We start from the raw sequence: 21,133 nt of genomic DNA on the forward strand, positions 1-21,133 counted from the left end.
CATTCTCAAACAACTTCACACCACTCTGCTACCCAAATACTCACATTTTGTTGATGGACACAGAAAATAAACCGGCACTTCAGTTAGGAGTCTGAGGAAAGAAACAATAGGGGCCATTTTACTTAGATTGCCTTAAATCATCCAAACTGTTTGTGTAAGGGAGATCTGTGGTCGTGAAACAAACATAGCCTGCAGCATGGTGAGGAATTGCTTCTTAGATGCTCCAACCAGCCTGGAGCTCAATGTGACTTTTAGATCATGTTCTGATTGTAAATGCTGCCCATTTCCATATAGTTGATTTGAATCAGTAATCGTAAACAATGGGAATGAATCAGTTAAAATCTTGTCCCTCAGCTTGGAAATAGACCAATTAAGGCTGCAAGGTCAATGAATGAATTAAGCTTTATTTTGTATAGCACTTTTGCACTTTGCAATCCAGAGCGCTGACAATACAAAAAAAGCAGTTGAGAGCTTTGAAGAAACAAATAAGTGGACCATGAGTTAAGAATCATTTGTCCAATTAAACTTATTTGAAGTGTAGGAAAACAGACTTATCACATGAAGTACGGTGCAGACAATATAATCGATGTGTAGGCAGTCGCACACCGTTTCATATGACCTGGCTATGTCAGTCATGCTTAACAAACGCATTGGTTTATTCAGGAGAGGTTTTCCATCTCGCTTTCAGTCTCTCCGGCCAATTGGACATAAAGCGTAATCGCGGCAGAGAGCTCCCGTCACTGGGACATTGATAAATGGAGCATCCCCTCAAAGGGAGACCCCTGTGTGACACTGACATTGCATGACTTCTTCCCTTACCCGACTGTCCCAGATTCTCCCCCACTCCCCGTCACATTAAATGGTCATCATTATATCTGTCTGTCAAAGACTAGATTCATACTCACAGACTACAATGGGCTGAGTAAGTCTGTATCATTAATAATCCCACGCTGTTTTTTCTTCTTAAGTTTTGGAGATGGCTCTGCACTCCCTCTCTCTCCCTCTCTCTGTCTCTCATTTGATTTTTTTCAAACAGCAAAACCTCAGTGCCCTTCTTTCTTGTCCATGATCCTTTCACATTTTCGTTTCTGGTGTCGGATTTAATAAAGGGTTTGGCAGGAGATTGTCAGGGAACATTTTCAAACCCTCCGATAATAGAGCAGTAGAAATGTGATTATAAGAGAACAAGGCTCTGTGTACTTTGTGAAAAGACAATTTATATCCAACATGCTGTGCCATAGTTAATAGATGCAGAGTGTTTTCGTATTGTCAGTTCACCGTGGTTCAGCTGAGTGTTGCATTCGACTTATCACTGCGTCGAACTCATCGTGAAACCGGTATCGTTGTACTTTTTGAAGTCTGTCGGGTTAGAAAACCTCTATCTGTCATCTTCCCTGAACATCTCTGCAACAACTCCTCTGTGTCCTGAGTTCTACCATCTCATCCTTATTCAAGAGCAGCCAACAGCCAAACATTTACAGTCAGGTTCCTGGCATCCAGTGTCCAGGATCAAACACCTGCTCTGCTTGAAAGGAGGGCCTATAGGGATAGCTTGTACATGATTTTTTTTTTCTTATCAAAGTGTTAAAGGATGAAAGGAAAAGCAGAGAGAAGATGCTGATGCCCAGCACTCTGAATTACCTGTAGCATGATATGAGTGCAACTCTTTTAACTCGCTGTTGAACTTTTCAGATTGTTGTTGTATCAAGTTTCTCCAGCATCTTTGATTCAGGCAGCAGGATTGGTTAATTAACTCAGCAAGCAAGAAGTGTGAGGAAGAAGAATTTAGAAGTTCAAATGTGCCATTCAGACCTGGAACAAAGACAGATAATATACATATAAAAATGATCTGGACTGACTGAATGTGAATTACTCATGAAAAATGTGCTGTTAAAAATAACAAGTGCATCTCATGAGATTGTGTTATTAAGGTCAGTTTCTCATTAAATTTCAGTATTGTTGTGGGATGCATTGTTGTGGATGCATGGAGGGCAGGATATCATCTCTCTTCTTTGTTGTGGTGCTGAAACTGCCATTAGCTGAGGATTAGAGTGAGCTTTACCAAGGCGGAAAAACAGCCGTAATTCACTTCAAAAGAGAAAATGAAAGCGTGAATAGAATTCTCCAAGGATAAAGGTGATCAAAGTTTTGAAAGCAGCTGACAGAAAAAAACAAGTCAGAACTGCTCTTTCAATATGATCTTCAAAACTGAGATTAGAGTCAAAAATAACTGCTACATTTTTGACTCAAGCTGCAAACTAAGATGCTGCGGTGGATCTGGTTTTTCATTGGACATGTTTAGACAGTCAAACTAAGCAAGTTTCTATCTCTCTATTTCTATTCTCTCGTTTGGAATAATTTAATACACGTGTAATATATACATATGTATTGGTTATCCAGGAGGCAACATGTGGAGTAATAAAGGACCTAGAATATAACCTTGAAGTTGTCTGTACCTGAGAAGGCAAAGGTTCTTTAAATCTTTAATTTTGAAAAAAGTTATGAGAGATATTTCATGTTATATATTAATATAACATATATTTGGTGATATGAATTATTAATAGAGCTGTTTCTATAATGTTTTCTTTGTAGAGGCCAGCTTGTTATGTATCCTTAAATTATTATGACTCGTTCAAGGATCCATTATTATTTGTTTCTGGATGTCTGTTTATGACTTGGGATGTGTGATCCTGCAGGTTCATAAGTACAATCACTCTATGCAACTTAAAATGGCAGCTTTCAGTGTGAGAGATCACCACATCATCATTGCATCACCTTATACCCACGTTTTTTACAGTACAGTTTACTTGAATTTGCTGCCTGAGGTTGAGGGTGGTCAGGGTGTTGCTGCTGGTGCTGTGTTTTGGCAGCCACAGTGCACATTGTTTTTTGTCAATATGGAGGAGCAGGCAGCTTTGCATGTTGCAGCATAATGGTATTTGTTATGAAATATAAGAGGATATGGCTTTTTTTCTTTTTTTAAATCAGTCTCTTAGTTAAAGCTCAATGCTGACTGCTTGTGTGATATAATGAAAGGTGCTGTGGGCGCAAATCAGCAGAGATGGCTATCTAGATGCCTTTTGAACGTCCTCTTCTCTATCAACAACGACATGCATGTGTTAAGATCTGTTATCTAAGCTGAATCTTCTCCTCTGACCAGTCATACATCATTAAAGGAGAAGTAAAGTTGGATTTGGATTTGATCACAGCATGGGTCAGCCATCAGCCCAACATCAAAAGGTGTTGTTACACATCTTTTAAGCAGGCTGTGTATGAAAAGTAATATGATACAGCATTTTTATTTTGCAGTAACAATCATTGGAGGTTAGAGAAACAATAAAATGTTCTTTAAAGACAAAAGACGACAAGAAGAGGAAGACAAACAAACTCTTTGGTGTGAGGATAATTGAACTCACATGCTCCCTTTAGCAAGGAGGCAAGTGCAGTCAGCATGCCGTCTGTGTGTGTCAGTGAGTGTGTGTGTGTGTGTGTGTGTACGTGCGCGTGTACAGCTGCCTCCTTTTTTTTGCTGATTCCTCACCACATGTGCAGTGACCTCTCGATCCCTAATATGTAAAGCCCCAGAGCTGGTACAGTTGATAGATTCATCCTGCTTCATGTTTAAGTACACGCGCATTACATACCCACTAGTGCTTGAGCACCAAGCATGTTCATGAGGGTTGAATCAGTCATGTAACAGTTGCTATGTTTAGAACATCAGCAGCTTTTTTGATTCGATTTGGAGACAGTAATTAAATTTTTCCTGCTCAGGTTGGAGAATGACTTCTTTTCTGCTGCATACTTTTTGGGAAATGTGGTGTATAGTCTAAATTTTGCAGATGTATTGGTCTACAGGCAACTTTAAACAAATCACCTGTCAAACTATGTTAAAAAACAAATCCACCTGATTGGTCGCTAACAAATTCTTTTCCTCGGCTGTTTCAGAAAGGACCAAAATCTGCTGTCCACTGTGAACTGCTGGTATTTGGTCTTGGACCAGACTAGGCGGGAGAGCAGAGACCACGCCACCCTCAGCGACATCTACAACAACAACGTCATTGTCCGCCTGGCGCACGTGGGCGAGGATGTCATCAGACTTTTCAAAAAGGTCAGAATCGGAATTTAAATGGATGAGGGCACGTAACCCTGGCCGTCACTAATGCACACAGTCACAGAAATCATCTGCTTAGAATCGCGTGACTGATGCTCACAGCTGGGAACTTGACGCCACACCAACCAAAAAAATTTAAAATTATGTTTAAATGTATCAGGACGTACGCTGTATTTCCTGCTGTGTGGTTCTCATACTGAATATTTATTCTGAGGGCTACAGTATGATTACATCCATTGTGTCATTGCCTGTTGATGTGACCAATGTTATATAATTATCATACACTTTGTGCTTGTTCCCCTGATACGTCATAGCTTGGTTATTAGCTTTATCCATCTCTGAGGTTTTACCTGCCTAAAATTGCAACACTAAATCTTACAATAGACATATACTATTATGAGAGTAGGAAGTATCTACAATAAGCTAAATGTGGTTGGTGAGAGATTGCATTTCTCTTTTTAACCTCCCCCATCACGTGTATTTTTGTATTCAATACCATGCACAGTTTGCTCCCAATTTAGATCACCAACCTTTCTCTGATGCTCTTTACACCTCATCACTCTCGTCACCCCTACTCATTTCATTTCACACCAAATTCACATGAACTCAGTCTCATTCAGTCACTTGCAGAGAGAATGAGAGATAACTAGTTTCTTTTATTCTAAAATTTAACAACGTAGAATATGTTTGCATCTGGCTAATGGATGGTACATGAGAGAGTAGCGGAGTGCTTATGGTTCAGGGGCTGTGATGAAGGATCTGCCTCTGGGATCTTAGATCAGTATCGTTTGACAGCAGCAGGAGTCTACAGTAATTTATGCCCTCCAGGGGGCTCTGCGCTGTCACGATGGGAGCCTTGATGAGAATGGGATGGCTCATGGCCAGCGTGAAGAGCAGGCATAATAACTGCCTACAGGAAAAAAACCTTGTCTCCCCTCTGCAACATGTTAGCTCGAATTGTGACAAAAGTTCTCCAAAACAATAATCCTGTTATGCTGTAGCATCCTGGTTCAGCTGCAGTGCAGTCTCGTCCTTAATGAATTACACATGTGGGAAAGGGAATGAATCAGCTCTGGCATTTGTTAAGTCAAAGTTTAAGTGCACTGAATGTGCTCAAGTTTTAATTCTAGTCACATGTAAAAACGCAAGGTTGCCGTTTTGACAAGCGATCCCTGATAGATGGCAGAGAACAGGATTGATTGGTCCTAAGCGTCGCTTCATATCCACTCAACAGGATTTCCAAGGTCTCTCTCCGCTGGCCCAATTCCTACTCCTGGGCTAAAGGCCCTGTCATGGGACATGTTCGATTCATCATAGGCTCTTAGCCCCTGTAACTGAGCTCAGACTGTGACTTCACTCCTTGGGAAATGTTCTGCAGTTACTGCACAGTTCTATTTTTGTCTGCTTGTGCTCTTTGGGCATTGTATCAGATCTGTTCTGGTGCAGAGTAATGACAGCATTTCAATGTCTGCTGACATCCCTCACATACAAAATATAACTGGCACATAGCCTTCATGCTTTTCATTTGAGGGAAAGTAATTCTGCTAAATAACCCAGTTTTTCAGTCTTAGATGTTTGAATATCTGCCTTCATTTGAGTTTATGCGCCATTACTGTCACTTATGAAGCTGTCACCTGTTTCTCTCCTTCACAGAGCAAAGACATCGGGGTGCAGATGCATGAGGAGTTAGTGAAAGTCACCAATGAGCTCTACACTGTGAGTTAAACAGATATCATTGTTCCTTTTCACTTGTCCTTTCTCTTTCTATCAGGCTGTTTGTTTTTGCCTATCCTCCTGTTAGCTGCCTGTGGCTCGTCAATCCTGCAGCTGAGTGCTTTTTCAGACCTGAACCTGTAACCTGTGAAGCAGCTGGCCTGACACTGCACACGGCAGATATGCTTTATCAGCAGTGCAGCCTCTAACAGGTCATTTCTTCCTTCTCCTGAGGTTGTGAGAGGAGAAAATTTGCATTCTTCCTCCTGCTGTGAGTTTCTACATCGGTTGAAGGGGAGGGCGTTCTTGCCCCTGGCTTTGCTTCAAGCAGACTCAGCAGTCTGTGCTGCAGAGGTGCACTGTGCTCACAAAAAACATGAGCTGCTGTATTATTTTCAGCTAATTTGACATGTAATCCCACACAGCTGATTGTGATTGTGTGTCATGACAGATGTCAATCTGTCAGCATTGTCATATGCTGCACTCTCATACAGAACACTCAAACATGTGTATACTTGTGACATTAAACATTCAGAGATGGTCTGTGTGGTGGTGAAGAAAGAGAACAGCTGTGTTCATTTGGCTGAAGAAACTGAACTGATATAATCTGCTGTATGTGGGACACAACGCCACAAGCACAATACAACCCCCGCTTCAGGGTATTATTCCTCAGTGATATCATGATCCATCAACTAATTTGCACAAAGAATCATTGATATGCTTGAAAAAACATGCAATAAGTTGTAGTGTGCATGTAAAACCGCTAATTTACTAGATAGATCTGACTAGTTCTTTTGGCAGGTGCAGGGGAACTGCAGGATGAGGCAGAAATTAAACATCCATCATACCTAAAAGTCAGGCATCAAGTGGACATAACTGCAGTTATGATAGATTATATAAAGTTTAATGTGATGTTTCCTCAGTCTTAAGGATTTTGATATTTTTGTGCTGAGTCACACCTACAGACTCTAATGCATTTTATCATTCTGTAGTTTTATCATTCTGTAATGTATTGTAAGTGCAACATTGGTCATACAGTTATTCTACCTTGGGTCTGTAAAGAAAATGTATAATTTCCTGGCCTGCAATGTACATGTAACACAATGTATTTTAGATACTCAGTGAACACCCCCTTTCTCCCTATACAATTATTTCATTTCATGTTTTACTGATGTGTGAAACTCCACCTTTGGCTACATGCTGCACATTTAATCATTTCATATCTTGAATGTTTGGGGATAAACCAACTGTAGCCGATCAATCACAGATAATTAAAAAACTTTGAGCAAGGTTAGGACTTTTAGTTGAGACACATCTATCATGGTGCTGTAAAATTGATTGTGAGCCCAAACTATAATTGCTCCAAGAGTCTCCATAATGTTTTTAAGTGAATTATTTGAAGTCCTGATTTGATTCTTGTTAAACAGAGGAAGAAGGGAGTGACGGCAGAGAGCAGCTGAGTGCTGATATGATCTTTGGATTTTGCAAATTACTGTACATGAGCTTCTAGTTTCTGGTTTGTGTTTGTTTATATAAACAGCTTATAGAAGGGATACGATAACGACTACAAAAACACGACATTATCGCAAAATTGTGTAATTGCAGTGTCAATGTCTGTGATTATTGAGCACTCACACTCATTAAAAAATGTTTGAGACAAGTGAATGTGCAGCGAAAAATAGACACTTGCATGATATAAACCACATGAGAAATATTCTCACATGTAACATTATACAGCACTTTACTGCTACACTGATATTGATTTTTTCCTCTCTCTGATTCATCCATTATTAAATGCCTGTCTCCAGCTCCGCCACACACACACATAGTGTAAGGAATAGCAGTAGTCTGTTCAGATTTTGGCTAAATTAAGTCACATAGCTTAAATGAAACTTATATAATTTGTTTATAGCATCAGTTATGTGTTAAATGTAAAATTAGCCGTGGATCCGTCCAGAGACAGTTCCTCATTGTCACTTTGTAACCTCCTTCCTCCCCTGCTGATCCATCGCCCTTGTCCTTTGCACGTCTGTTTCAGTCAGCGTTGCTAGGAAACCAGAACTTGAGAGTGAGTGATGGAGGAGCAGATGTTGTTTAATTTTGCTGTTGATTCAGGGTTACTTGTTAAACATTTCCTTGTGATTTCTTTAACAACACTTCAGCAGACTGAACAATGAGACTGTATATTATCTGTTTGGAGAATTATAAACCCAGGTTGTAGTAAAACATGCAGCACTCACCAAACATTGCTGGGATCTTTTGTAACCAACTGGAATACTGTAGTGAAGACAGATGGACAAAAGCAGTGTAGACGCACCAGACAGATGCATCCAGTACAACACCTCCAGCTACGTTAGGAAATTTCCATCAAAATGTGATGCTCCCATGAGCACAGTGAGTGGGCAACACTGATGTTTACATGTGTGATGAAAAAAAAAAATCTGGGGTAACATGAGTTCACATGTAACAAACACTTAGAACAGGGAAGCATTAATAGTCTTTTATTAAATCATAGCAACGATTATGTGGTTCTGAAATTCATAACCTGCAGACTTTATTCAACAACTATGTTATGCTACATAATTAAGTTGTATGAGGAGTATTAAGGAATATATTAGAGGGTACTGACAATGTTTTTTATATAATTTATTGAAAGCAGTTGAACAGGTCATACACTTCCTCTATAACTACTTCAAGATAACGCTATCAGAAATGTGTTTTATATAGCCTATATATAAAACAAACAGGAAGAAGTTTGGTTTTATTCCAGGAGCTGTAAGAGTTTTGAGCAGGTGCAGCACAAGAGATGGTCAGTTTACTGCATCAGTGTAAATGCACTTGCACTCAGACAGTGTTGGACACAGCTGGTGGATTGGCCACTGCCTCATGTGCCTTTTTACTTTAATTTTTTATTATTTTTTTTTTTTACAGTATCACATTTTGTATTTTCTGATTGTTTTATGTGTGTGAATTAACTCTTAGTGGTTTGTTGTTTTTTTGTGTTTGCTAACCAGTTTGCCCGGAAATCGCCATTGAGGAACAAATAAAGAATTACGAATTGAACCAAACTATGACAAAATGAGATAGGACATTTAATCACACCTAATATGACCATACAATTAAACGTAATTAATATTGATGTAATATTTAAGCATGCTGTTTTGCGCATGGAAACCGCATTATGACAGATAGTCTTATCAGAAAGCATCCGCAGTGTGGACCATAATGTATGTTTAAAGCATCAAATAAATCCACTTAACTAGTTATTCACAGGTTGAGTTTTGTTATTTTTATTCCTCCTTAAAGTCACATTCCTTTTAACGAGTCTTTGCTAGTTTGACTATGATGCCTTTGACGCTGACTTTGAATGGAGTTTGACATTTGTGCATTCTCACAGGTGATGAAGACGTACCACATGTACCACACTGAGAGCCTCAGTGCTGAGAGCAAGCTGAAGGATGCAGAAAAACAGGAGGAGAAGCACATCGGAAAGGCCAACGACATAAGTGCCGGCCTGCTGCGTTATGGTCACGACGAGCGTCCGCAGCGACGAAGCTCTGTCAAGAAGATGGAGAAAATGAAGGAGAAGGTCTGTTCCGGGCGACATGTCTATATTTGATGATCTCACAGTGATATATGTGCTTTACATTGTAGGCACTTTACCCGCATTCAAGTATAGATATTCTGTGAATGCATTTGTAATGTATTTCAGCACTCGCTATATGCACAAATGACATTGGGAAATGTAGTTATAGCTATAAGTCCATTTCTACTTTGTGTGGAGTATTACATGTATTGACTGATTATATAAGATAAAATCTTTTTATTGTCATAATGCATTCTTTGACTACATTAGGAATCCATTTTACATCCTGCATTGATGGGACTCTTTTCCTTTTTCACCCTAGAGACAAGCCAAGTACTCTGAAAACAAGCTGAAATGCACAAAGGCCCGCAACGATTATCTTCTTAATCTGGCAGCCACCAACGCCCTGGTGGCCAAATACTACATCCACGATGTCTCAGATATGATAGATGTAAGTTAATGCAGTCAGAGCCAAAAATGTAAATATTGACAGAAAAATACCTCTTTGTCTGAGCTGTCTGCAGTTTCAGTAGGAGACTTTTCATTGGCTTATAGATTGCTTTACTTCCTGTCATCAGTGTTGTGACTTAGGGTACCATGCAAGCCTGGCACGCACCATGAGAACCTACCTGTCTGCAGAGTACAGTCTGGAGACTTCTCGCCATGAGGGTTTGGACTTACTGGAGGGAGCGGTTGATGCCATGGACATCAGAGGGGACAAACTGAAATTTATGGACACACACTGCCAGATCTTCTGTCCTCCAGCACGCTTTGACTATCAGCCGCACATGGGCGACGAGGTGAGTGAGTGAAGGAGGAACGGTTTGTCCGCAGGTCTTAAGTTCTTGATTCAAAACACATCGCGTCATGTTTGCTCTTCTTTATGTTAAATCCTTCCGGTAACGTTCCCTTTCTTCTTTTATCCCAGGTGTGTCAGGTGAGCGCACAGCAGCCTGTCCAGACAGAGCTCTTGATGCGCTACCACCAGCTGCAGTCTCGCCTGGCTACGCTGAAGATAGAAAATGAAGAGGTGAGAGGTTTTGTGCACACAGGTCTCAGAAGGGTTGGAGGTTGCCAGTGTCAGCGTTTCGTTTCAAAATGAAGCAAGCTCGCTGCGAGTGTGCTGTTCAGAGTAATGTCCTTTTCTGCTGAGAGTGGAACAGATGGCTAAACATTCTGAGTTATATATTAATATATTAGTTGTTTATTTTAGGTTTTTGGTACTTTGTTACATCATTTTTAGACTCTCTGTGGATAATCATGTATATACAGTAGAAGCAGGGTTTCAGCCAGGAAACTGTTTAGCCGAGGTTGTAAGCCACCCAGATCTTGACACATTTCATCTCGTGATTACATTTTGTCAGCAGATGACGGCCTAAACAATAGCTGCACTAAATGTGTGAGTTTTCCTGTGTGAAATAAGACCTCTGCTCCTTTTTCCCCAAAGGTTAATGTTTTATTTCATTAAAATGTATGTCACATTTATTATGCTATGATGAGAAAGCACTGAGATCATTACTGTATATGCAAGGCTGCATAGGTGGCACAGTGATTTGGATGGAAAAAAAGAGAAACATTTCAGACAACAAAGATGAAAAGAACTATCTTGTGCCCCAGCTGCATCTACCAAAGTGCATAGAATTTCTAATAAGAAAATAAGTTAATTGTTTAAAGCATGAATGTTGGTGAAAAACATAACAAGAACCTTGTTTGCCGCAGGGTACCATGGTGTGCGCATAACAGTTTGAGTTGCTGAGTGAATGTAGAAATGCAGAGGTTATTGCCTGTCAATAGATTACTGCAGAACACTGTGCAAGGAAATGAAAGTCCTATCATTCAAACCATCAATCACGTGTGACCACATGCAGCAAAGCAGCAAGATGTCTTAGAGATGCAGATACCTGCTGCTCTATGTGTAGAATAATCACAGTGTTAACAGGCATTGTAGTCTTTCCTATAAATGTAGCTTATAAATGAGCTTTCTGATCCAAAATGTAACAGGGTGACATCTAGGGAAATATGTTTATTTGTGTACAGTCTGTTAAATATGAAGCCGGTTAGGTTAACTCAGCTGGGGACAAACAGCTAGCAAGGCCCTGTCCAAAGGTAACAAAATCCACCTAGCAGCGTCTCTACAGGTGACTAATTAACATGACTTATGTTTGTTTAATCAGCACAAAAACTATAAGAGTATGAAACCAAAAAGTAGCAGTTTTACAGGTGGCAAAGTTTTTACATTTTTGACTGTTGTACATATTAAACAACAAAATATAAATTGTTTATTTGCGAGTTTTAGACTTTCTGGTAGACAGATTTGTGTTACCTTTGGACAGAGGCGGGCTAGCTGTGTTCCCCTGATTTCAGTATTGATGCTAAGTAATACCAGCTGCTGGCCCAGCCTCATGTTTAATGTACAGACACAAGAGCATTGTCAATCTTTGCACAAAATGTCAAGTGATTCCTTCAAGAAGAATGAGGCACAGAAACACTTCATTTGAAATGCTGCTTCTCTATTAAGGCGCTCTAACCAGCAGAAGATTTCTATCATGTTAAGAATGATCGCTCTTTAGCAGTGTATCAGTCATCAGTGGGTTTGTGTTTGTCTTACTCGTTACAGCACCTGAGGAGTTTTTAATACCTCCCTTGGCTTTGCTATATTTTAAACTGGGATTGGCAGCCAACACCCTCACATCTGTCACACCAACATGTGACAGCATGCGGCCATTCTTGAGGACTGTCACCCTGCATTTATATTCATGTTTAATCTGACACTGACCCGTGGGGCCTCTTGTCTCCACTGGGGTCCGCCCACCCCAGCACACTCCCTGGCCTCCTGGCTCGGAGTCACCAAGGCCAGTTTGACTCATACAGACCTGTTCAAAGGTCATCAGGGTGTGTTGTAGATGTGTCAGTGCCTGTCTGTCATGAATATGGAAATGTGCACTCCATTTCCTGTCAGCCTCACATGGAAGGAACATAGTTAATCTTTCATGTCACGATGCGTCATGCTAGGAAGCTAATTACCCTGTTGTTTACGGTGTGTCAGTCAAACTGCTGTGAAAATTGCCTGCAGTGGTATCATCTTAGACTGTGCTGGGTTGTTTACAACATACAGCTTGTTTGTGACACTGAGAAGATGCATTTAAAAATATGTACATTAGGTATAATTACAATATTCTCTGTTGTTTTGATGTATATGAGTTGCCTAATTGATTTCATATGGATTTCATATAATTATGTATCTTAAAGTTGTTGTGATTATGGATTTTGTTTGCATTTAAGTCACGTCTCAATTGCGTTCCTGCTGCTGTGTGTGTCAGGTGAGGAAGACTCTTGACGCCACCATGCAGACCCTTCAGGACATGCTCACTGTGGAAGACTTTGATGTTTCAGAAGCCTTCCAGCACAGCCAATCCACAGAGTCAGTCAAATCGGCTTCCTCCGACTCCTACATGAGCAAGGCGAACATCGCCAAGAGACGAGCCAATCAGCAAGAGACTGAGGGCTTCTACTTCACTGTGAGTTCTCAGACAAATGAGGGCACAGAGGCATTGCAGCATGGAGCACATACAGTGTAACTAAAGATAACCCTGTCACTATTTGTCTTATTTATGTGTTTCAACTGCAGAAATACAAGGAGTACTTGAATGGCAGCAATCTCATTGTCAAACTGCAGGCGAAGCATGACCTTCTGAAGCAGACGCTAGGAGAGGGTGAGTGGTGGTTATACTCGAAGCTCCATAAAGTTCAGTGTTAAGTGGGTAATGTGCCAGTAATAGAATAACTTTCATATGGTGGAATGTAATTGATGATTTCAATAAAAAAATCTTTGATTTTAGACAGAAAAGATGGAAGGGTTTTGTGCTCATGCTGCACCCACCAAAGCACACAGAACCTCTTACTCAGGAAAATGAGATTAGTTATAGCAGGTTGGAGAATCTAAATGATCCATTTTGGGCTCTGTCCATTGTTTGAAAATAGAGTATAAAATTGTGTTATACTGAAGTAGTCATGCACTTGACAGCTTGACAGTTTATTGTATCCACAAGGTCACAGGATAGAAAAGTCATTAAAAAAAACATGTACTGGTTGTGCTGTGCTTGAAGGGCATGTTTTTTTTTGCTATACTCATTTATTCCTTATATTTAATATGCATGAACCTCAGCCAAAAGACATATGTATATGTTCCATGTCATTGTGTTTCGACTTCAGACTCATGCAAGCGTCTGCTTTACTGTTGGAATTAATGTGTGTTTGACATAAAGTAGGATTGTGCTGGAAGCTGCTTTGCGCATGACGTGATCCTTGAACAAACATTTCTGATTGACTGATCAAAGAGAAGCCTTAATTTGTTTGCGTACAGTGAGACGTGCAAGCGAATGTGGTGCAGATATCATGAAATCATCATCACACTGTACAAATCGGCTCCCACAGCCTCCCACTCTTGTTGCCCCTGGATACATTTTCACTTTGCAGAGCGAGTAGACCATCCCCTTCTGGGGCTCTTGTGCTGTTTCTAGGGCGACCGCTGAATGACCGCTGCCTGGCAGTGAGTCAAATGCAGCCATGGCGTTCACCCCATTGAGCCTGTCTGAATAGATGCCGTTTTCTCATAACACCCCTTTCCGTCTCCATCTGCCAGCCTTGTATAGTCAGCCAGCACTCAACCGTACAGCTAACTTCTGTGATTGTAAAACTAGCGTATACTAATTTAGGCTCTTTCTCTGCTGTTTTTCCTTTTAGGGGAGAGGGCTGAATATGGAACAACAAGGTAAGATGTCCAGTGACAAGAAGGTGAATAAAGTAGGCGATGATGTGTAAAATCCTTCCTGTGTGCCTGGATGTGGCAGAAATGAAACCACAGTGTGGGAATAGTTTAATCTCAAGTTCTCTCTCATTTGTTGGACAATGGATCCCAATTAGAGAGAGTGGTGCTCAGAGTTGTTCTTCCTAGTTTTAATCTATGAAAAATATGTTAAGACAAAGAAATGAAATGCCTGAGAGAGAGATAATGTCCTGCTGTTGATCTTAAAAAAATAAAAGTAATTGAGCAAAAAACAAGGCAGGCTCATGACTAATTGAATACAAGGGTTTAGCGTTTACTCATTTTGATCTATGGTATAGGCCTATTTTATTAAATGCTGTCAAGTCTGTATTGAATTTTATGTGTGATAATTCCTGGTTGTCATTATCACTGACCTTGATAAGGTTTGCTACAGCAGTTCCATCTTAAGGCCAACATTTTAGTATGCACATCTGCTTTCTTGCCCAGAGTTAGATGAGAAGATTGATAGCACTGCCATGTGGGTAGAGTAAACATGCAGTTACAGCTAACAGTTGGTTAGCTTAGCTTAGCAGAACGACCAGAAACAGGGGCAAACGTCTTGTTTGTTTTACCCGTGCAAAAATTTAAGTAAAATGACGTGGTTTCACTAGCTGTTTCAGGCAAACTGTTTTCTCCTGCTTTCTATCTTGATGCTAAGCTCTGTACTTTAAATATGAAGCTGCCATTAACAGCCTGTTAGCTTAGCCTAATATGAAGAAAACCACCATATGTCATTTTACTTTGGTTTTTGTACAGGTAAAACAAACAAGATGTTTCTCCTTGTTTTCTGTTGTTGTGCTAAGCTAATTGACTGCTTGCTGCAACTGCATGTTTATCCTACCCAGATGAGAGTGTTATCAATTTTCTCATCTAACTCAGCAAGAAAGCACCTGAGTGTATTTCCCAAATTGTTAAACTGTTTTTTTTAATGTTTTTATGTCAGTATTTTGATGTCTAGTTATACCAACTGCATTATTATTCATATTTACCATGTACCAACCAAACAACCCCCCACCATCTCCCCAGGCCCCCTACTCTTCCCCCTAAACCTCAGAGATTGCGGAAGTCTAGACCTCGCTCCATTTTTAACCGTAAGCTGTTTAACGGCAATATGGAGGCCTTCATTCAGGTATTAGCCCATCTGTGCTCTTTGTCTCTCCATGAGCTCAGCTGTCTCGCTAGCAGTCCTTGGGGGTTCTCTTGCCTTTGACCACTCTTTTTACCCAAACGTTGGCTCACTCATGCACTGACTTTTCCTCTTGCTCATTGCCTTGTCTTCACTGTCTTCCAATTTGAGAAAGACAGGGTCTGCTGAAAACCAATCAAACAACATGTTTTAAAGTTGATTTGTTTTACAAGCACCACACCAGTGCAAGATTTGCCTTTAGCATTCTTACTCCTGTGAGCCCCAGCTTCTAGACACTGAATTAATTTGGCTTTATGTCAGCTGGCCATGCACCAGCCATGTTAGGCTATGCAAATAAACACATGGTCACATCCACTGTAACGCTCAATCAAGCAGGGGCAGGCAAACAGAGTGTGCACCAACGGCTAGAATTCAGTAGAGCGTATTAGTCCACAGAAAACATAATCTGCAATTGTTCTGATAGTTGATTAATCATTCAAAATACCAAATATTTCCCAGTTCCAGGTTTCTAACTTGTGAGGATTTGGTCCTTTTATTTGTTTTATATGATAATAAACTGAAATATCTTTATCTTTGAGGTAAACAAGTAAATGAATATGCCACCATGGGCTGTAAACAAATGATTAATCAATTAGTCTGGAAAATAATGGGCAGACAAATAGTAGTGGCCATAGAATTCAGCCTTGAATGTAGAGTTTTGGTCTTGGACAAACAATCTTTCCTGGATGAAAAAAAATGCTTTATGCAGCCCCCACCCCCATCGTCTCGGGTAGCACCCTCCCTCCGGCACACTCCCCTCTGAGCCATGTCCTCATGTCTTACACCCCACAAGGCACTGATGCTTTGGCTATTCTCTCAGGCCAGGCCTCCTCTTTTTCTCCCTCTGTAAGATCTGTCTCTCTCACTAACCTGTTGTGGTTGTTGTTGCCTCTCTTCCTCTTGTCTACGTGCCTTACTGCTCTCTGCCCAGGGGAAGACGGAATGTCCGTGCCAGGAGTCAGGTACTCTGTCTTATAGCAGGGCGGGATCAATGCACTGTGTTCAGTATGCTAACCAACATTTCTGTGCCTCTGTCCTGTTGGGATTCCTGATGTGTGAAATTACTGTAGTTAAAACAATGTACATGATGGTGCAACACTAACAATTTGCTCTGCTTATTTTTGTTCTGTGCACTAAAATTTCAGTTATTTAATAGTCATTAGATGATTAACAATGTTCTCTGAACTCTGCAAAGTTAATTCACTTAAGGCACTGACTCTATAGGCTTCTGATGATAACACTTTGCTGGCATGACTATTTGTCTTCTGTTATTGTCTGTTAGTTTACTTAAGATAATAAGTATTTGATTCTCTCTGATACTGTAGGACTCAGGGCAGCCTATACCAGTGGTGGTTGAGAGCTGCATTCGATACATCAATCTGTACGGTAGGTTCCTGTCTTGCTTATACTGTAAATTGTCTTTCCACAAATTCACAGTGTGCACACAGATGCATGTAATTGCACTTTTACATTTGTTCTCTCTCTTTCCTTCTGTATAAGTTACTATTTTTGTTATGAACATTTTTCAGGGAGTCATACATGTTATCAGTGCTTATGAATTTGTAGAGTCCTCAGTTTTAAACATTTTTTTCCAGTTTGTCCTGTTTCAGATTGTGTGATTCTGTTAATTGGTTGTTCTGTTGTTCTGTATTTTGTAAAAACAGAACTGTTCGATCATTCCTGATTGTTTAGAAGTTTAAAAATGTGAGGGACTTTGGAGCAGACTTGTGGCAGTGGCTCACTGGAGAGATCTTTCTCAGGGGCATTTGGCACAGACGTTACCTGGGTTAGTGAGGTGTAAAAATGTATTTTCTATTATTCATTTAATTTTCAAAACAAGTTGTGTGTAATATTCATGATGCGTAGCGCAAATTGTTACCCGGGTATGAGGAATGATGAAGATGCTCAGCTGATGTTTGGTCCAGTCCTACATTATGAAGACGCAGTCTCATGAAGAACGTTGCAGAACCTTATGTGAAGCAGAGCTTAGCAGAAGTTAATATTAGCTATAGAAACGAAAAGGCTTTGCATGTGTGAATAACACTAACACAGATGATTGCAGTTATGCTAAAGGACATCTAGTGCTTGTTAAGGACGAAAATACGTTTGTGAATATCATAGTGTAGGCAGAGGTGTGTTGTCATTTTCCAGGAATAACTATTAACAAATAGCTCAGTTCCCATTCAGGGACTGAAGAAAACCCTCCAAAGACGTTTTAGTCAAGAAATCTTCTAGCAGTGGGCAGCCTTAATCTTATAACACCTTCTTTCCTGAATTTCTGGTCGTTGCAGACTGCTCTGGTCGTTTAGTGGAGCTTTGATATTTAGTCTCACACGTGTAAAACACATGTATTCACACATGTGCAAAATCTTCTTAAAATTGGTTTATGTGCAGTATTATGAGGATTTTTTGGTCACCTTTCAATGCAGTATCATCTGCTGGTTTCTATTCTTATGAATGTGAGAAACTCAATGATATGATGGTGTATTTATTCTATTTGTGGGTGTGGTGTTCATTTGATACCCTTTTTGTTTCCTATTTTACACTAACGGCCCTGCTTGTCCACACAGGTCTCCAACAGCAAGGTATATTTCGAGTGCCAGGCTCCCAGGTCGAAGTCAACGATATTAAAAATGCATTTGAAAGAGGTTAGTCCCAATGCGCTCAGCCATCTTCTCTTGATTGATTTTAAATTGCGTTTTGCCCACCTCAAAAGCCACAGTCTCTCCCACAGGCTTCTAAAGTGCAAATAAAGAGCCTGCGTGTCACATGTAACCCTGTAATGGACATGTAAACCATTTCATATGCATAATACATAAGATCAGCATCTTGGGGTAATAATAAATGAGCACTTTTAATGTTTATATTTCCCTCCCAACTTGAAAAAAAAAACATCAGCGTCATAGTAGTGAATGATTAATGAATGGATTACATGTATGTTTTGTCTATAGGAGAGGATCCACTGGTGGATGATCAGACTGATCATGACATAAACTCTGTGGCAGGTGTTCTTAAGCTCTACTTCAGGGGGCTGGAAAACCCGCTGTTCCCTAAAGAGCGTTTCCTCGACCTCATATCTACTACCAGTGAGTCACATTCCAGGAGACCATTGGAAAAAACAGGGGGCTTTTATTTAGTGTAGCTGTCTGTAATGTGTGTCACTTTTTTTTGTAACTTTCTTGTTTTTAGAGCTTGACCCAGGTGGAGAAAGAGCTCATCACCTTCAGCAGATAATTGTGACTCTCCAGCGGCCTGTGATCATCGTCATGAGATATCTGTTTGCGTTTCTAAATCAGTAAGTCCTGTCGCATCAAATTTCAAGTGTGCTACACTGATACAGATACTTAACTGCCTCTGTCTTTCCAGTCTTTCCCAGTACAGTGATGAGAACATGATGGATCCCTACAACCTGGCTATTTGCTTTGGTCCCACATTGATGCCCATACCAGATGACCAGGACCCTGTGGCCTGCCAGGCGCATGTGAATGAGGTCATTAAGACCATTATCATTCACCATGAGGTCATCTTCCCAACCCAACGAGAGTTGGAGGGACCTGTTTATGAAAAGTGCATGGCTGGAGGGGAAGAGTACTGGTAAGTGCAGGGTCAGGTGTCCATCATGTACTGGTATGTAGTGTTAATAATATAATGTATAGCGTCAAGCACATTGTTCAGTAGAAAGACGTGATCCTGCTTTGTATTTTTCAGTTGGATGCACTGCATTTGCAGCATTCGACAAGTGAATTATTTTTTATTTTCTGTGTTTTATTTTTGTGTTAAAGTTTTAAAGTTGCGTTCTGTCATTTACATAGTCGCCTTATACTTAAAGGATATGTCCAGTTTTTTCAAGTTTCAACTTCTGCTTCCAGTACTGAAGCTAGCAGCTAGCTTTGGCCCAGCCAATATAGCTTTAGGAATATCAACTTGTAACTTTTTGTAAATTGTGTTACTGTTCTTTTTTTGTTGCTAATTCAATATTTCTTCATTCAGTGAAAGCCCCCACAGTGAGCCAGGAGCTCTTGATGAGGTAGACAACGGCACCGGCCCTAACACTAGTGATGAAGGTGAGTCATCAGACACTCAGTCTACTGTGAAGATGACAACAGTACCTGACAGAGGAAACACTGAGATCTCTTAAATTGGCTTCTGTCACATTCTCTGTATTGCAGAGTTGGAGCAGATCGAGGCCATAGCAAAGTTTGACTATGTGGGCCGGAGTCCTAGAGAGCTTTCCTTCAAGAAGGGAGCATCTCTGTTACTCTACCTGCGAGCCTCTGAGGACTGGTGGGAGGGCCGACATAACGGAGTGGATGGGCTGATCCCGCATCAGTATATTGTGGTGCAAGACATGTAAGTAAGATGAGTTTGGTCCGTTAAGACCACAAAAAGATAACCACGTTAAGCCTTTCAAGGGGTCAGTACCTTAGCTCTGCTGCAGGACAGAACAGAGCCACTTTGGACTTGGTCATTATTTATGTTGCTCTATTTTCCCAAAATGCATGTGTCTGTTCTTACTGGCCCCATGAGCTGTGTGTGCTTGGCCTTATAAAACCTGTGCCTTCATAAGGATCAGTGTGAATATAGTGAACCTCTTTTCTGGCATGTTTTTCACATTTTCTTGCCACAAAAAGTTGCAACAAAAACTACACAAATGGCCCTACATCAGGAATTAGCTTCACATCTGTGAGGAGGAGCATTTTTTTAAAAAAAACTTGACAAGGTAACTCATGAAAAGCAGCTTTTAATTTGTGCTTTGGCCTCTTGGCTGATAACCTCTCCTGCACCACAGGGTAGGCAACGAAATTACACCTAAATTAAGAGGAAGAGTGATGTATGTAGTGCCGTAGGTGGCTGTTAATTTTGGTAGTGGTGATTAATTTTGTCTGTACAAGTAATGCGGCACGCTGTGCCAGTAACATTTTTGTGTTGTTTTTGTGGCAACAATGTGACTATGACGAATTCGGGTGTGCTTCAAAAAGACTGAACACTTCACAAAAAGTTCAGTTTCTCAAAGTAAAAGCCAACATGATAATTTCCTGAAGACTTGAATCGAGATCAGTCTTCTACTGTCTGTCTAGTCAAGGGATGATGCATTCACAGACGGCATTCACAGGACTGATAGTGAGGCCAGCAGTGGACCGCACCACGATGACAGAGCCTCATCCCGAAATGAACACCAGTCTCCTTGTGAACACACACCTGAGCATCGCTTTGGAGCAGCATTGGGGAGGTAGGGGTTAATTAAACTAGAGTGAGAACACAATGTAAGTATTCAGTCACGAAATTCAAACCAAGGACAGAGTACGAATCTGTCCTTTCGCTTTTTTTTATCACTTTGCTAGAGTGAGAGTGCGATCAGATGGAGCGGCAGTACCGCGCCACAGGAACGGTGCTGACAGTCACAGCCCCACCAGGGCTCCAGACCAGCCCCCTAGGGTTATGCCTCGGCCCTGCAGCCCACACAAAATAGCTGTTAGCAGGGGCCCAACAGACAGTCCGGAGAAACGGCGTCTCACCACATTTGGCAGCGCAGGCTGCATCAACCACCCTGACAGGAAGGCCTTCATCGACAGCCACTCTCAACGGTCTTCACCCAGCACTGCTCGGCACGCAAGTTTGGGAGACCACAAAGCTCTTGAAGCTGAAGCGCTTGCTGAGGTCAGCAAAATAACACATTATTATGAGTTTATCCTGTTTTCCAAATTAATTATA

General features: G+C 40.8%; 1 protein-coding gene across 5 annotated transcripts in view; it reads left to right on the forward strand.

Annotated features, from left to right (window-relative positions):
- The window catches only part of LOC108889878 (SLIT-ROBO Rho GTPase-activating protein 3), a 35,579-nt gene that overhangs the window by 11,890 nt on the left and 2,556 nt on the right, over positions 1 to 21,133 (forward strand). For 3 of the 5 annotated variants that reach the window (XR_007814280.1, XM_018686556.2, XM_018686554.2), the window contains exons 3-21: positions 3,946 to 4,108; positions 5,765 to 5,827; positions 9,222 to 9,413; positions 9,733 to 9,861; positions 9,989 to 10,210; positions 10,339 to 10,440; positions 12,731 to 12,928; positions 13,039 to 13,123; positions 14,154 to 14,181; positions 15,262 to 15,364; positions 16,747 to 16,807; positions 17,992 to 18,069; positions 18,373 to 18,507; positions 18,611 to 18,716; positions 18,788 to 19,015; positions 19,412 to 19,485; positions 19,591 to 19,771; positions 20,505 to 20,651; positions 20,764 to 21,079. Coding sequence is in view for 4 of the 5 variants with exons in the window: in XM_018686556.2 (XP_018542072.1) it covers positions 3,946 to 4,108; positions 5,765 to 5,827; positions 9,222 to 9,413; positions 9,733 to 9,861; positions 9,989 to 10,210; positions 10,339 to 10,440; positions 12,731 to 12,928; positions 13,039 to 13,123; positions 14,154 to 14,181; positions 15,262 to 15,364; positions 16,747 to 16,807; positions 17,992 to 18,069; positions 18,373 to 18,507; positions 18,611 to 18,716; positions 18,788 to 19,015; positions 19,412 to 19,485; positions 19,591 to 19,771; positions 20,505 to 20,651; positions 20,764 to 21,079 (2,611 nt within the window). In the remaining variant the exon portion in view is untranslated. Of the gene's footprint in view, positions 1 to 3,945; positions 4,109 to 5,764; positions 5,828 to 9,221; positions 9,414 to 9,732; positions 9,862 to 9,988; positions 10,211 to 10,338; positions 10,441 to 12,730; positions 12,929 to 13,038; positions 13,124 to 14,153; positions 14,182 to 15,261; positions 15,365 to 16,352; positions 16,384 to 16,746; positions 16,808 to 17,991; positions 18,070 to 18,372; positions 18,508 to 18,610; positions 18,717 to 18,787; positions 19,016 to 19,411; positions 19,486 to 19,590; positions 19,772 to 20,504; positions 20,652 to 20,763; positions 21,080 to 21,133 lie in introns of all 5 variants that reach the window. The other 2 variants (XM_018686555.2, XM_018686557.2) reach the window with 2 other exon arrangements.

This window comes from Lates calcarifer, linkage group LG12, assembly GCF_001640805.2.
Source record: "Lates calcarifer isolate ASB-BC8 linkage group LG12, TLL_Latcal_v3, whole genome shotgun sequence".
In the NCBI taxonomy this organism is placed as follows: Eukaryota; Metazoa; Chordata; class Actinopteri; family Centropomidae; genus Lates; species Lates calcarifer.